Genomic DNA, 17414 nt, shown 5'->3' on the forward strand with positions numbered 1-17414 from the left:
AGGCCACCTTACACCTTGTGCAAGCCACTTTTACCCTCAGCAACCCAAGGATCCAGCTCTCAAGGTGACACAAAATCCTGCAATCTGTGCGTACATTCGGACTTTCCCAAACTTCCACCTACCTTTAAATTCAACACTCTTCCCTATCAAATAATGAATCCAAATAAAACAAGGGCATTGATGTTTTATACTTTATTTGAGAAGAGACCCTACATAAACCATGTCAGGAGGACACAGTCTACACACGATTTCATCAATCAATAAATGGAGTCGTTAACAAAACACTGAAGATACGATACCATGAGGGAGACAGACATATGGCCAAGGAGTATTTACAAATCTCACATATGATATATTTATATTGGAGATGGATATATACATATATACATGTACATGTGCATATACATACATATGTCCATACATACACACACATATATACATATATATGTATAAAATGTTTTTAAACAAAAACCAAGAAAAGAGTTTGCCTTCTTGTAGTAATTAACCATTTGAAAGTGAAGAATGGTTGGTTTTCATTAGTGTCATGGTGTTAAATCTCTGCCCCTACATTTAACTCCAACACTGATAGATTCCAATGAAGACACGTGTTTGCCTTGGGATGAAGCATGAGGGTGAAGAATGGGGTGATGGGTATGGGGCCGAGAGTGAAGGACATGCACAATGGGAGAAATGACCTTTGGTGATACCATTAAATCATCCTTTTGTATTAAACATAAATTATTAATACAATTTAAAAAAATAATTTTCTGTTTCCTTTTGAGGTTGGGGAGGAAGGAAGAGCAGTGTAGGGAATAGAGATAGGGAGCACTTGCCTTTTCAATGCATCCCTTAATATCAACTGAGAACACATATCTCCTACACAGGGGCCATCCTACCATGTTAGAATCCATAGTTTTTGCATAAAGGACATATTTACATAAGAATTTTATAACATAAGCCTCTTCTCCAAAGGCAGATACAGTCATCATTTTAACTAAATTGATTCTCCAAGGCTCACCAGGATGCGAATAAACCTAGCATAACCCATGGATTTTTTTTAAAAGGAAATGAATGGAAGAAATAGAAGGGGTACTATTCGTAAAACCCAGGTTTACTAAAACCTCAGTCACCCACCGTGAGTTAATAACTTTGGGATTCAAGTGATGGGGAGCAAACATGATCAGCACTTTCCAGTGGCCTTGGCAAAAAACAAACAGGCATCATGGGGGAGTATTTCTAAGTCATAAAAGAGAACTGAGGAACAATCAATTGAGATAAAAATAAATGACGTAAGGTCCAGTTGAGTACATCTCAACTTTGCTGCCGCCAAGGTTTCCACCAAAGAACGACGGCCTGGCAAGACTATATCTACTGTTAAGATTTTTCCAAGCCATGCCACATTGTGTTTTTTCTAAACTCTGTAAGATTAGCTTGGCCTGAGAACAAGAGTGTGGATGTATCACATGACCACTGCCATCTACACCATTGTTCAGCAGTTGCTATAATCCAAATTACCCTTCAGTTGGCCGATATATTTATACATACATTGGGAAACACACACAAACACATGGGGTCTGACGAGATATAATCACTTTACATATATTTAATACAGAAAGCTTAGGGATGAGGGCGGAAATCAGTTACAACAGCACCTAAACTTCATTCGCAAAATTCCTCTCTGAGAACATAATACCCAACTAGTGCACTGAAGTAGGTACCGGCTGATTTTCCAGATATTGAAAGTTTGCTGCGCAACATCAGCCTAAAGATAAAGGGACATGTAATGTCCAGTAGGAAACAAATCAGTGTACATCATTTACACGGCAATAAATCCTTCATTTCTCTTGAAATAAGATATGTAAAGTAGCACTTAGTTTAATACAAGTTTTGTTCGGCTTTAGACCTAGCTGTAAAAAGCCATTCATGCAAAAAATTACCTCCAGTTTTAGCTGGATAATTAAAGGACACTTCTCCTGAAAACAAGTCCCTTTCACATAGGGAAGGGGAAAATATTCCACTCAGGACAGCCAGCATTGGCTGAGAGTGGAAAATACAAGACTTTGGTGTTTGTAGGGCATTTGCCTTAAGAACCCAGAAGTAGCACTGAGTTCACCTTTAAGGAGGCAGAGGGCGAGAAGTGCCCCTGAAAATTTTAGGAAATTTCCAGAAAAAGTACTGACAGCCTCTGTAGGATTTTATTCTCTGGCCTGTTCTTTCCTGAGGCTTCCATTGGCATCACCTCTATGTCTAAAGATGCCTGCTTCTGTATCTCCAGTCTCAGACTACCTTTCCCCCTGGCCAGTGGATCATTTGTTTCCTACCAGTCAATCTGCAACTCCTTCCTCTCTGTTCTAAGGAAACTGAATTTCCCCCATCAAGCTCTCCTATACCTGGTGGTCCTTCACATACATATTCTGTCAAAACTAGGCTTGTTCCTTGATTTCAATAAAAAACAAAGCTCCTCTATTCTACAGAGTTCTAATAGAAAATTTTTGACCCTTCCTTCCCCCAGTCCTCACATAAATAATCTAGAGAAACTCTTCCTTTGGCCTTTTTGCATGGCAAGTGTGAGAGCTGGAATGAGATGCCCTCAAAAGGCAAGGAATGGAGGAAGAATGGATTGTCCTCAGATCCACTTCAAGGTTAAGAATTGCAGTTCCATTGAACTTGTTTGTCTGAGATGTGGCTCTAGCCTGTTTTGACCACCTCATTTATCCTTAAAAAGAACCCTTTATGGTCTTGTACCACTAAATGTTACAAATTATGATAAGCAACACTGAAGGAGGGGAAGAAGAGAGGGTACAGTGGAGTGTTCAGTGCTTTGGATGGTCCAGAGGCAGTTGAAGTGGAGTTCATTTAACTCCTGTGAAACAGAAAAAGTATTTAAGGTGAAATCCTCGGTGACTGTCTTACCTTCCCAGCACTGGGGCTATCCTGACATGAGGGGTTAATTAAGAGAAGACAATGCTGCCTCTAAGATGCATCTAATGTGTTATTGTGCTATATGACAACTGGCCAATCACAAGGCAAAGTGACAACATGTGCTTCCACTACGTTGATTTTCTCAGTGCATCCCTTCAGTCTGGCCTGACAGAGGCCTAAAGGAGCCATCTGCATTTTTATTATGGTTGTTTAAGGCAAAGTGAGCTGCTTAACAGCACTCAGGATTGGAGGGCAGCTGGTGGCATCCAAAGCAGTGCCCGGCCCCAACTCTCCAAAATGCCTAACAACAGCATCACTGGGCCACTTTCTGTCCTCAAAGTTCATAGTTTCTGCTCAACTCCTGTGAAATATTGCCTACAAACACACACCGAGTGAAACATAGACTTGGACATTGTGGGAACTGTGCAGAAATTGTAAAAAGAAAGTGATTGCCAATAAGCAGTCTCCCACTGGGGAGTTTAGGAGTCAAAGGTGCCTTGTGAACACTTTTTCCAGGAGGTGCTTGTGCCAATGTGCCCTTCATTGATGTCTTGGTGTCTTTCTTTCCACTCCTCTGGGCCAGGAGACCTGGATGTGTTAGTTCAATCCTCATCATTTTTTAGCACGTCCAGAATGTGACACAAACAGCTTAGCCACCAGGCTTGAAAATAAATAGAAGATGTAAGCACCAAAACTTAAGAATAAAGTCTTCCAGGATGAGGCCCCAATGAATAGGAAGTAAAGGAAAAACCCGCCCTTCAGTGTGTGGAAGGTCAATCAGGACTGCAGGTTCAATCAAGGAGGTGTTTGCTGTCCCTGGTGCTGAAAACAGATGCCTAGGTATCACTGACAGATGGGAGAAGCAAAAAACTGCCTATCACACTGAAAACTGTTTCAGCAGAGGCTGACTTTAGGTGACAGGCCTCCAAACATGTTTTCAATGCCTCTTTTTTGTGCCATTTCAAATGAAAGCAGCTCTGAAGTGACTCTAGTTCGGGACAGAACTAATGCATTGCCATAATTCTGATGGGGTAGCTCATCCAAACCACCTCCCCATTCAGTCCCTATTGGTATGTTACTTCATGTGACTCAAGGACCAAAATGGATGCAGCATCAGAGTCTGTGGAAACTGCCTGCTAATTTATTTTTCCTGATAACAACTGCAGACATGGGATTGACTTGGCTTACTATGACTAAACGTTCCTGAAGGAAATATTTGGGTAAAACTTTACCACATACTGAAACACGGGTCTCTGAATTCCTCTCCACCTCTAATTTTATTGTCACCTTCTGAGAAACTGAGCAGAGTTTTTACTGTGCTCAAGAGAAAGTCTAAACTTATAAACGCCTCCCCCAGCCAACACACAGAGAAACACAAGAAATCTCAGAAAGTAAAACGTACTTGAGAAAGAACATGATTCTTCCCTTAACGGTACATGAATCTTTGCCAGAGAGAGCAGGACTGCTGTTTTCACGCACACTCAAAGTGAGAATTTTCTTGTCTCAACTTGCTTTCTTTTCATTCTATTTTGACAATGCCCTTGAGCTCACCCGCCATGGCCCACAAACATAACCAAGAAGGGTCCTTGATTATGTGGGATAACAGAAAACTAACATGGGTCATTTTTTGTTGCCTCCAACTCCAATGAGTTAGGGGGGCTTTTGCTTTTAGACATGAACTATAATCAATCATTTCCAGTCTTGAAAAGAAAATATCCCAATGGCCCCCAAGAAAGCCTAAATAAACTTTCAGAGGGGAAAAGAAAAAGCATTAAAGTAAGTTCTTGTTGCTCCTGTTAACATATTAGATCAAATTTTCCATGTCAAGTGAGTCATTTCTCAAATGATACCTCTGAAATCCTTAAATAATCAGACTTGTTGCTAGGAAATTACACAGTGGAATGGCTTGTTCAAGGCAGGCCTCCACGGTGTTGTGACGGAGGTCATCTCCTCGGGACTATCAGAATGAATTCTGGAATGCTGCCCTGAACCAGCTTGCCTTCTCTAACTTCATACCATAATTTAAAATTCTATTCATAACCCAATTTCGACTCTCATTTCAAAGAAAGCTGAAATGCTCTCTGTCTGCTGGACAGCTGCAGGCGAAAATCACCTGGACAGAGAGATTCAGACCAGAGGTGTGACTCTTCTACATGACAAAAAGAAAAGAAAAGGGAAATGAATCCATGGTAAAAAGAAAAAAAGGATCCAGAACTTGAGCAAAACATTTGTGAATTTTTTAGGATTTCATGTAATACGCTTTATTCTGATTTCTCTCGGGAGTGGTCAAAATTCCATGTTTTTCAATCAAGCACAGCATTTAGTCAGTTGCATGACACCTGATTGTTGCTCAGAGAGCTAAAGGAAATTACATTAAAAAAGATTTAACTTGCCAAGGCCTCACCACTGTAAGCTATTTATAATAGTGGCTGGTATCACAAACACCTGGGATTTTTTTTAGGGGCTATAAATGACATCACTGATAGAACCTTGGCAATCTGGCCTCAAAATTTATTGTCAGGAGTTTCATTTTCAATCAGATATGTTTCTCAGTGTGAATCTCACTCACACCTATTTGTTGGTGCCCAAGGCTATTTGAAGTGTGTTTAGCATTTGGTCTTCACCCAAGCAGCTCTTTCTGTCTTAAGATTATTTCCCCATGTACAAAATGCTGGCCTTAGAATGAACGTGTTACTGCTTCAGGATCATTATCACTCTGGGTGCTTCCTGCAAGATTAGTCCCACCACCCAATTTATAGAGGAAGCTTCATGTAGTCTTACTTTAAAAAACATTACATTTAAATCTATAGAACCTCCTGAAAGTAACAATGGATAAACGCAGCAGCAGATGCCATTTTGTTACAAAATGTTCAGGGTTCCAAGTCTGAAAATAAAACCTACGCTTTCAATGAGAGAGCCAAATGGGTAAAACATCCTCTTTCTGACAGTAATTTTGGAAAGGTATTTGCCATCCCTATGTGCCCAATGGTCATTCAAAGAGGAAAATGCTAATGATAAAATCTAGAAACCAAACTTCAGGAGGAATTTAAGGAAGGAGCACCTGAAGACGTGGCACACGCCACAAAGCAGCTCACACTCAGCGCCCAGCAAGACTATTTGCACCACTCCCTGTGCAGAGAGTGGGTTCCACTTATCTGGGGGCGTCTTGTGGGGCCCATGGAACTCTTTGGCAGCTGTGATCTCTCTGGCGTTCATCATAATCTGGGCAGGCAGGGTTTGGTAGCAGTTCTTTTTTGTAGATCGAGAAAATGAGGCACAGAGGAGATCATGCTTCTTCCAGGATCACTCAGCAGGAAATAGAATCTCAGAAATTTTCTGCCTCTTCGTCACACAGCCTACCCTCCACCCCACTTCCCCACTTTCTACTTATCTTGCCATTTTATCATAGACGGCATTTAAAATAGACCCCATATCTTTCTGGAAGGAATTAAAGGAAAAATTTTTAGAAATCTCATTGAAAATATTAGAAGGGACCAGGGAAAAGAAACAACATTGAGCCATCTCCAGGGTTATGAGAAAAAATGATACTTTTAAAAAGTAGGGGTTGGGTTAGACATGATGAATTTGCTTTTAATGGTAAATGTGGATAGTTAGTCATAGTTTATTATTGTGTTTTTCAGAGCCACTTAGATGACACAAAGTGTCTATTGGTACATAGTCGTTTGTGAAATGGAGGGTCTGGTCTCCCACATCCTTGGGTGATTTCTTCCTCCTCATTGTTCCCCAAAAAGGGAGCATGTTCTCAGGTTCAAGTCTGTCCTTAAGGCATAAACCTTTCTGATGTCATCACAGTGAAGATCTCATTTGATCAAAAAAGACACTTTTGTCCCCCCCTCAAGATTTGGATGCTGCTGCAAATCTGTGTGTCAATATTACAGCCCCTCCACTAAATAAACACTTTGCTGATAAGCCGTGCTCCTATTCCATAGGGACACAGTACTCCTACACTGATAGGATCGGGGGGGGAAAAAAAAGAATACCGTAGTTTGCCATTTACCAGTATATTTAACAGACAGAACAAAAGCCAGAGAAATTTGAAGGAAAAGCTGTTTGTAGCAAGGCTTGCCTCTCCTAACCAAGCCAGAAGGAAAGGATGACTGCAAAAAGACAGACCACAAGCATTATTTTAGGCTTGTTGTCCAAGAGTCTCTGTGCAAAAGCCACTGATGAGGTGCTAATGAGGAGCTAATCACTGGGTCCAGGAGCTGGAAAGAGACAAGGATGGCTGCTAGAACACACTGTTTTCTTCCCCCAAAACTTGGGCTAAGTCACAGGCATGGCTGATGCTAGGGAAGAGGGAAATGGGCAGTCGGGCTTTCCCTGCCTTTGCAGAGACAGAACAGGGCCTGTAAAGGGGCGGGGTGGGGAACGGCAGATGGGGGTAAGAGGTCAGAGTTTGGAGAACATTCGAAGGACAGCTGCAAGGATGAACTGAACACAAGGTGAAAACGGGGCTGACTCTTCAGGGTGCGGACATGCGCAAACTTGCGCAAAGGTGAGACCTTGAGGAGATCCATTTCAGTGGTAACTTATCTGAGCAATGGCTGAGAAATCTATTGGCTTGCCCCATCACCGCAATCAGAGAAGGGGCACAGGTCTGCAATTAGTTTCCAGCTGCCCCCTTTATATTTGACCCAGATAACTGAGGTGACCGTGCACAGTCACCCACCAAGTAGCACTGAGTCCGGCCAGCTCACTTCGAACTCAGTGATATTCTCACGTCCCACGTTAACTCTTTCACTTCATATTCCAATTCAATTTGAATGTTTGAGTTTTATATCTAATGGTTTTAGCCCCATGATAGGTTCAGGAATCTGCTTGAACTAGTTCACATTTATATTTGTACTTAATATGTATTATTCAGGCCCAAATTCAGTGCCTCCCCCAAATTAATCAAATAAAACCTGTATCAAGATTGGGTTTGGTTTTGAGTTTCTCTGAGAAAACTAGTCCAGTCTTTAAATATGAAGGTTCTTAAAACTCAGGATTTAGTCTCCTTTTAAAAAGCCCTAACTTCATAAATGATCCACAGTGCAAAAAGTCAAAGACAGTGTAACGATAATAAAAGAAAGGGTGAGCTATAGAAAAATTTAAGAAACCACACACTTGGCGCACACTTATCTGAACATAAATACACACAGAGATCAGTAGGAGAAAGACTAATGGGGCCCATCGGTTTGTTGAACCATATTGGACCAATAGAAGTCCAATAGAAGCATTTGTGTGTATGCGTGTCTGCACGTGTGTGCGCATATGTGCACACATGAACAAGTATCATAATATCATAAATAATAAAAAAGACAAATGTAGTCTGCACTATGTAAGCCTGAGCATCTAGAACAAAATACTACACTGATAATTGCTTTTAAATAAAGTCGTCAGGTTTGCCTCTGTATGGTTGTGACATTACTTGGCCCAGAAATCTATTTTCCCAGTCAATAAACACAATGTCCTTGGCTGGAAACTTTCATTTCTTCTAAAGAAATGTCTCAGAATATACAAGGAGATTCTTGTTACTCATACTAAAGACAAGAGGAAAAGTAGGAAAAACAATTTCAAAGAGAATCAGCATAAGTAAAACCCCAGAGAAATCTGTTCTCCGAACTTTGGGGCACAGTATTCTAAAGTCCCAAGATGAGTTCCCAAAAACAGCCGTGATGATGTGGAGCAGATTGGCGGAGGCTGAAGGTGGCTGTGACTGAGCTAACGGCCCTTTCTCAAGACTTTTGATGAATCAATAGCCCTAGTTTGTACAGAATATGTGATTTCAGCTTTGAGGTTTCCGCTGGCCATTGTGCCTCCATATGGACCACATAGTGAGTTAGAAAGGGTCGGTTCATTCTGGACCCCATCACATCATAGAGAGCTGACAAGCTGGGTTTGGGTAACAGCTACACTCTCTGTCCCAACCAGGAGAAAAAGGAGCCAGGGCTGCCTCTCTTGTAAGGACCATAGGAAACACCTGCACAGACACAGGGTAAGCCCTTTTTCTATCAGACCCACCAGCCCCTCTGGCCACCTGGCTGCAGTCAAGGCCTGTTGCATCTGGACCTGGGAGTGCTGGAGCACTGGGGAGCCCAGAGCAGGGCTCACTGACAACGGGTACATTAATTCTCATAAACCGTTTTACTTTGTGCAGCATCGAGATACACTGTGAAACTGTTTGTCATCAGCAGAGGGGCTTTTATGCCTTGATTTACAGTCCCCTCAGGGGAACACCAATATGATGACAACCACTGTCACTCCAACTGAGCAGAAAGCTGGCTCAGCACCATGGTCAGAGAAAGGTCAAAACTGTCTCTCCTGGAGTCAGATCCCAGCCATGGCTCCTCGACTCCTGGAGACTAAAAGTTCATAGACGGAGAGAGCAGTGGGTGAGGAAGGGAGGGGGGGTTGCTGAGGGTGGGCCACAAGGGTTCCTGATGGGATTTGCAAAGATACACAACATGCATCTCAATGAGCTTTGCAGTAAACTTCACTGCACAGAGGTTAATCTAGATGTCAACATTGTCTGACAGTGAAGAAATTACTCCAGGGCAGGGCTCCTTCAGAAGTCTTAATATAACAGTCAATTCCATCCTGCCTGTAGGAAATGAAAGTTTTCTGCTTTGTGTGCCGAATCATTCAGCACCAATTTTCTCACTGTTTGAAGTCCAAACTGTTTGTGGTCCTAGGATTCACCTTGTATTAAGACTTTCACAGAGTTTGAGAAGCTGGGTTGTCAGTCCCATGGAAGCAGGAAGATAGGAGCCAAAAGAAAAAGCAAAAGTAAAAAGAGCAAAAATGAAAGAAAATCTTCTATACTGAGATTTACTTCTGTACTACGGAAAGCAAAAATCACAACACCTGCACCAGGTTTGTTTAGTCACTCCAGAGTGAGCTCAGAGACATGAGGTAAGTGTCAGGTGGCTGTTAAATGGAGATGGAATGTGGACACTTCTCCAAGAAAAAGCAAAACATTTACGAAAGCTAGTCATTTGAGTAGGTCCTAGCAGTGAACAGATTACAAAAGTCTTTTTTTTTAATGACATCCATGCTCTCTTCTTAAATGAAGTGATAAGTATCAGGCTTAGACATGAGCATCCACATTTCTCACTGGGCTTTACTGATGGTGCAGCCAAGACAACGTCAGAGTACACAGCGGACATCTGGGCTCTCAGTCTACCGTTGGCTTCCAGGAAGGACGTCTAAATTTGTCATCCTCTAAAGTGACTAGAAACCAAATCCTCTCATAAGATGGAAAACTTAAAAGCAAGACCTGAGGGCCAAGGCATGTGTCAGAAGTAGCTGTCCAACAGGCCTTTCCTCATCTATGTTATCTTGATACATCTTCTGTTAGAGAGATCTAGTTTTGTTGGCCTTAAGTATCTCTCGCAAGCTACAAGCTTGGGGCATAGCACTGCACACAAAGCAATGTTTACCTTGGTGATTAGGAAAAATTAATTAATGTCAGGTAGCTGTAATGCTCTGTCTCTCCTTGATGGGAGATAGCCCAGCACGCCGGCTTAAGACATTATCTCTACTGAAAATATCAACCCAAGCTTTGCTTTCAATTTGGAACTTAGCTAAAGAGGAAAGGGAATCTGAATTTTATTACTTGAATCAAGAATTCCCAGTACTTTAAGGGTGTCCCCCAGTCTCCATGGATCCCTTGTGGAATAGAAAAGTGTCTATATTGGCCCACTGAGACTTGGGCCAGAGACGTCTCTTGTTGCAAAATATAGAATTATTTTAGGCAGTCAAAGGAACTATGCCTGGGAGAATGCACCAGGGAAACAAGACTCTATCAGAAGCCAAGATTCAGGTCCTTAGGGTGGAACAGCCTGTGCTCCCGGCAAAAGCCCCAACACCCAATGCAGTGAAACAAATATTCACCACATCCTCCACCATCAGCAATGCCTTTCAGAAAGAGTGAGCAAGTATCAACACCTCATATTCTCTCTGTCCCACTTCTCCTAGGGGGTGGTTTTAACTGCAGTGCTGGTGAATTCAATACCAACCTCCAAATGGGATGTGGCAGAAAGGGCTCCCATAAGGGAATCTATCAAACCACCAGGAAGAGTAGTTTTCAGATGCTCAGAATATTGTCATCAGCATAATTTAATTCGTGGAGCACCAAAGAATCAAACTTTACAAGATGATGAATTTCCCATCAGTACGTTTCTGAACGTCTCTTAGGCCAGTCCATCGCTGGATTTCTTATTCCTAAGAAATGTAAGGCTTAGAGAGACCAAGCATTGTGAAATCAATTTGCTGACTCCAAGCGAACCTTCACTGAAGCCATTCCAATGAAATATATAGATATAAGCATACACTGTATACAGGCCATGCTGTCCCTAGGATGACACTTCCAGTGATGCTAAGAAATCTTAAAATATTTTCTGAAGTCCTATAGTGATATTTTGATAGTGATACAAAAGCTTGGAATTTTCCTTTAAAACCTATTAAGGGTTGACCAAAAAATTTATTTGGTATCAAAGAAGAGGTTGGTGCTCTAGGGACCAAAAAGGTGCCATTTTTAGCTCTAAGGTGTACGCCTTTGGGTATTCTAGCAGGTTTGGCTTCCAACCAAAGCTGACAGTAGACATCCCAGGGACAGTGAAGGGCAGCTGTCTAGATAGCCAGCACATGAGTTCATTCAACAAACATCTATAGATCTTTCTTTGCTTCTGACACTGAGCAAAGCACAGAGGAGACCCCCAAATCTCAAGGCTGCCACCTCAAGTTGCAACAACTGTACCTCAAGTCAGGATAACACTGCTGCTATTTGATTTGGAAAAGGACAGCAAGGAAGCCATTAGGCATTCCTGAACAGAACAGGACTTTAGTGAATAGCCTGCAAGTTACAATGGTGCCCTCTTTCCAGTACCCTACCTCCTTACAACAGCAGCTCAGGGAAAAACTCACTTTGTTTCTGACCCAGAGTTCAGATTGCCAGTGGCCTGCATGCCAAGTGGATAGGCCTGTCGCCATATCTTGGAATAGTTTCTGCCGACTTGGGTATGTCCGTGTTGAAATGGAGTACGTGGCTAGTTAGGAGGACTGCCTGGTGGAAGTCAACCAAGGGGCCAGGTGGCAGCCTTCGTTGAGGAGCACAAAAATGGGGTCCCTGGCTTATCTGCCTGGCTCTCCCCACCAACTCCCCACAAACCTAACTCATGGAGCCTTCGTTATTTGCCTTCTATAATCAATTTCTTGCCATTGGCAATTTTTTCTCTTCCCTTTCCTTATCTGTCTTTCATTTTCTCTCTTATTTCCTAACAGCAAGTTAAAAAACAAACAATAACACAAAAGCCAAAAACGCAGGTGGGACCAGAATATAGTTTTTTTTTTTTTAACTAAAAGGAACCACCAGAATATCTATTCTAACCTCTTAAATGTCTCAGATGAGAAATCTGACCATCTTAAAAATTAGTTGATCCAGCCAAGGTCAGCCAGGTAACTAAGAGCTAAGCCAGGATTTGCGATGGTCTTTCCATCACCCCACATTCCCACCTGGCTTCCCATGCATCCTGTACTTTCCCAGCATGACTGACTCACTTTTGCTTCTGAGTTGAGTCTCATGCAGCCCCAGAGACTGGCTGTCAGCTCTCCTGTTGGTGTTGGTTTCTGTAGTATTTAGCACCAAAAATACTTGCACTAGTGTATTCCGCAAAGTAAGCATCGCCAGAGAAGGACGGTAATGTGCCACTTGAACCCAGAAGGACCAAGGATCCTTTTGTCTCGTTGGGAAGCTTCTCTCCAGGGATGATTTGTGCATGATCTGCTGAGTGGAGGAAGCATCAAGTCCTTTGTTGTTAACAAGAGGAGACTTAGTGACTCTTAAGATCCACTCAGAGGTCAGGGACATAATTAGAGGGCAGCATTTGGTTCAAGTCCACAGCAAAGAAGAACTGGAAGGACCCTTGGCCATGGCACCTGACTCCAAGGTGGGCATCCAACAGCAAATCACTCTTGCTTAGTCCAGGAAGGGACCAGGTGAGCATGGCATGGCAGGGAGATCAGCCTGAGTGGCCTGGAACATCCACCAGCAGTCACAATGGAGCTCACGTCAAGCTACGCTCTCACCCTACTCTGTCATGGTCTTTTAAAGTATGGGTTTTCGTATGGAGGGATGAGAGTGGAGAGAACCAGAGTGGCCGTATTGGCTAATGGGATGCCATCTCAAGACTCATTTACCACATTAGGCTGTTTGAAAAATAAATAAATAAATAAACCTTTGCCAGTGCGTTTCTGCTGTGTAGAAAGGTTAGAAAGGGGAAGGAGGCCAAGTGCTCCCTCTGGGCCTAAAGCAGCCTCAGGCACTAAAGCCTCTGAATTGTGGTGACATAGGTGCAAAGGAGGAGAGGAGTGTCTTATTGAAACCCACCTGTGCCCAGGCCTAGGAGCCCTCAGAGGCAGCTTCCCCCGACTCGTGCGAGGCCTGTGGAGGGCTATCCTGGCATTCCAGAGTGGCATTGAGAAAAATGACACAGTGACTCGATGCTGTCAGAATCTAAGAATTTCAGAGCTAGAAGGGGCCAGAGATTAGCAAGCACAACCCTCATTTGGCAGATGGGGAAACTGAGACACGGTAGAGTGAGTCTTCTTGGTCCTGTCCCAGTACAGGAGAAATAATGCACTCCACTCAGCCCCAGAGCCCTAGAGTACCCCTTCAGTTTCCACAGCCCTATTCTCCATCTCCTGCACTCTCCAAAAAGCTTATTTTTTTTACCTGCCAAGGTGAAGAATTCGACCTGTAGACTCTACACAGAGTCCGGCAAGGGCAGCGAGTAAGCAGGCCCATTCTCTCTGCTCTCCCTTGCTCTGAGACCCATTTTCTTCTACTCTTAAGATGGGCAGTTGAACAGGATGAAGACATGACCCCAAGGCCAACACGGAGGCCTGTGGGACTAAGACGAGGGTGATCTGACAACTATAGTCTCCTTCCGTGCCCCTTGTTCCAAGGAATTGCCTTTTTCCATTAGGCCACGATGACTCAGTGCCCTGAGTTGAAACCCTAGCACATCCCTCATTCCCAGTTGCCCACCAGCCTCTAACCACTTTCCATCACCCCCTTCTTCCCAGACCATTAGTGGGAGCCACACAGTGTCTGTTTGGGGGACAATGTGGCAGCAACAGGAGCCTTGGAGCCTTACATCTCACCAGAAGATACTTTCTCCTCAGGCTCTCCCCATCGCTTCCTCCATGAATACCTTTCCCTTAGTTACCCCACTCAAAACCAGACTGCATGGCTCCATCCAGCCCTAATGGCCCTAGAATAGACCAGGGGCCCTCAGGTGGAAAGACAAGAAGGGTAATTGCCATAGGACAGCAAAGGATTCCTGTGAGGTGGTCAATCAGAAGAGCTCTCCTCCGAAGTCCTCAGGGCTGGGAGCACAGCACAGAGAGAAACCCCACACCAACCCCACCTCCCGTCCGGCCCCTCCCAGGCCAGCTGAGCAGCCTCACGGATCCCCGAATCCCCACCGCGGCCTACAGTCCGAGCACAGCTCTTTTCTATTTGAATAAAAACATTTGTTGGTCTAAAAAAGGAAGCAAAACCACAAACACAGAATTCAGTCCTGAACCCCACACAGGGATGCCCACACTGCGGCTGACCAGGAAGTCCAGGCTGCCGACAGTCCCTGAAGCTGGCAGGGCACGGTGCAGGCCAGAGGCCCCCAGGAGGCTCCAGTTGGGCGAAGGCCAGTCCATTAGGTAGCTCTGTGCTTGGGGTGTGGTGGAGGGGCTGGTGGCCTGGGTGGGGGGCGGGGGGGGGCGCATCCTCTCCTTCACAGCAGGAGGGCTCTGTGGGGCCAGGCTGTTGGCTTTCACAGGCGTTTCATTGTCAGGTATCAGAGAGGCCCAGAGACCTGCCCCTATTGCAGTCCTTGACGGCAGCAGCTGGGAAGGCAGTGAATCCTCTGGCGCTGAGGCGGAGGGAGTGGGCTCCAGCCCAGATGCTTCCTTCTCTCTCCCTGGTTGGGGCTCGATGCTCATTAAGATGCCAAGCCTGCGGCAGTGGCTGTGCATTGGACATCTCCCAGAGAAGCCTCGGCCCCTCCCCCTGCCCCCAGCCCACAAAAGCGATTTCTCAGCCTCTGCGTTTTCACAGCAGCTCAAAGGCAGATACATCAATCCTTCCAGGGACTGGAAACGTGAGAAGAATGCCACGGGGCCGGTTGCAGGTGCCAAATAGATTCTCCCCTGCTGCCTCCTGCCCACTCCACGGCCTGGCTTCCTGAAATAAGCATTGCCCCAGCCTCTTGCTAGACATGGTTCCCTTCCCAGCAGTGGGGATACCTGGGAGTGGCAGCGAGGACCCAGGGAGGCAGGATAAGAAACAGTGGACCCAGAGGGGCATACCTTATAATGACACACAAGGAACTAAGTCTCCTGCTGTTGGAAGCGTGTTGTGTCCACATGCGTAGACAACACAGAGGACGTGTTCCCTATGCCCCAAATCTCCCCAAAGGCCTGGAGGTGGGAAGTGGGGCCAAGGAGTCTCCCCAATAACAGGGAGACAGGAGGCAGTGCCTTGACGGAGTTCAGATTTTATCTGTTTCTTCTGTGGGTCTCTAAGTCCGGAAAGTCCAGTTCTTGAAGTTCAGAGGATAGAAGACACATCGCTTTCAAATTTAGGAGGGAACTTGAGCATGGTTTACACCCAAGATGGATGTAGCCCACTGCCATCATGATCTTGTCGTTGTCGTTGTTGTTGTTGTTCAGTGTTTACCTGTAGGCGCCATCACGGACTCCCAAGAATGTGAGCACTCTACTTTCTAGAATGGACAAATGAGAAAATCGTCTCGAAGTGGAGGAAAGGGGGAAGGCATGGAGGCAATGGTCAGGGGAGACGCGAGGCGTTCCAGAGGTTCCTGATCCAGCGATATTTCCTCGCTGAGTGTGGTCAGCCTATGCACCCATGTAGAGCTTGGGGGGTACCACACCTACACTGGTGATCATCTGCACAGTGGTTATTCACGTCTACCCCAGCTCCTCTCGTCCCAGCACGAAGATTGTCTCTCTGAATCGTCCAGGTCTTCAGCTCCAAAAAGCCAGAGCTGAAGAAGCATGGGCCACAGCTTAAGTCAACGGGAATTTTCCTTTGCGTCCATAATAGTTAAGATTTTCTGAGTTGTTGTTACAGTCTTGTGGTTTCTGTATAAGCAGCTTCTCTCTGTATCAGAGAAGAAGGTATCTCTCTGTAGATATAGATAGATAGATAGTTAGATATATAAATATATATATATATATATATATGTATGCCAAACTGCCTTACAGGGTTTTTTTCTCTCTTTTTCTTTTTCAGTGTTGTATGTGTAGCAGGCACTTGAGTTTATATGAAGATGTTTGCTTCAGTCAAGGATGGAAGAAAGGAGTTGTGAGGTGGAAAAGGGAGGATGTGAGGCCGGGAGAGAGGAGGCAACAGAGTATGAATTCGTGACCGCCGGCCACCACTAGCCGAGGATGTCCAGGTAGATGGGGGTGGCTTTGCCCAGAGCGTGGAGGATTTTGTAGATCTCTTTGATGTTCAGCCGCTGCTGCGGTTCCCTCTGCCAGCAGCCCAGCATGACATCATACACCTCTTTGGGGCAGACTCGGGGCCGCTCTAAAACACGACCCTGGGTGATGCACTCGATGACCTGAAAGAGTAAGGAGCGGGGAGTTAGAGCCAAAGCTCAGCCCAATCCCTGTGGCGCACACCCAGCCGAAGGCAAGAACATCATTGATGAGCCTCAGTGCAGAGCCGGGTACCCAGGTGCACAGGCCAAAGGCTGCCTGCACACAGCGCTGAGTTTCTCATCTGACCCGTGCATGGGCTCCTGGCTGGTCGTGCCCACTGCTGCCCTTTGTATGCCACCTCTCAGGCCAGGCCTTCATTGACTCCCACACACTCTCTTCCTTTTACTTCACTTTTCGTCTCGAGTCCTGGATCTCCTCTGGATGACCGAGCCACATTCGTTTTCCACCCGGCAGTGGGATGGGTATCGGACCTTCCCCTTGCACTCTTATGAGGCTGCAGGACTTTGAAACACCCCTGCAGGAGCTCTGCACCATCTGGCTCCTCCATGCCTATCTCCCCTTAGCTCCCACTTCCTGGCAAGCTCCTCTCTCAGTCACAGCCTCTGTGCACATCACCACGCTTACCTCTAAGCCACTATACAGGTCCCTGTCTCAGTGAGGCCCATCCTCTCCTGCTCTTTGTGCTAAACCAAGTATTCTGTTTCTGTTACGGTCCTTAACACTAGGACTAACCACTTGTTTCACCACTGCCTGGCTGGGTGGCCACCACAATTAGTTAACCTCATAGGATCTCAATGTCCTTATCTGTAAGATGGGATCAAATATGTGCCTTAACCACCTCCTAAGAGTGTTGTAAGGACCAAATGAGGTCACGAGAAGGGACTGTACGGCCCAACAGACCAAAAGGGAGGCTGTAAGTGGGAACAGGAAGAAAATAAATTCCACGTGGCTGGACCAAGCCT

The 17414-nt window shown here is 45.0% G+C and overlaps 1 protein-coding gene across 6 annotated transcripts in view; it reads right to left on the minus strand.

Annotated features, from left to right (window-relative positions):
- Positions 1-251: 251 nt before the first annotated feature.
- The window catches only part of NTRK3 (neurotrophic receptor tyrosine kinase 3), a 382792-nt gene continuing 365629 nt past the window's right edge, over positions 252-17414 (minus strand). For all 6 annotated transcript variants that reach the window (XM_046654146.1, XM_046654145.1, XM_046654143.1 and 3 more), the window contains one exon: positions 252-16571. In XM_046654146.1, coding sequence (XP_046510102.1) covers positions 16386-16571 — 186 coding nt within the window. In that variant the 3' untranslated portion in view covers positions 252-16385. The remainder of the gene's footprint in view (positions 16572-17414) is intronic.

The sequence above is a fragment of the Equus quagga genome, chromosome 2 (genome assembly GCF_021613505.1).
Source record: "Equus quagga isolate Etosha38 chromosome 2, UCLA_HA_Equagga_1.0, whole genome shotgun sequence".
Classification (NCBI taxonomy): domain Eukaryota; kingdom Metazoa; phylum Chordata; class Mammalia; order Perissodactyla; family Equidae; genus Equus; species Equus quagga.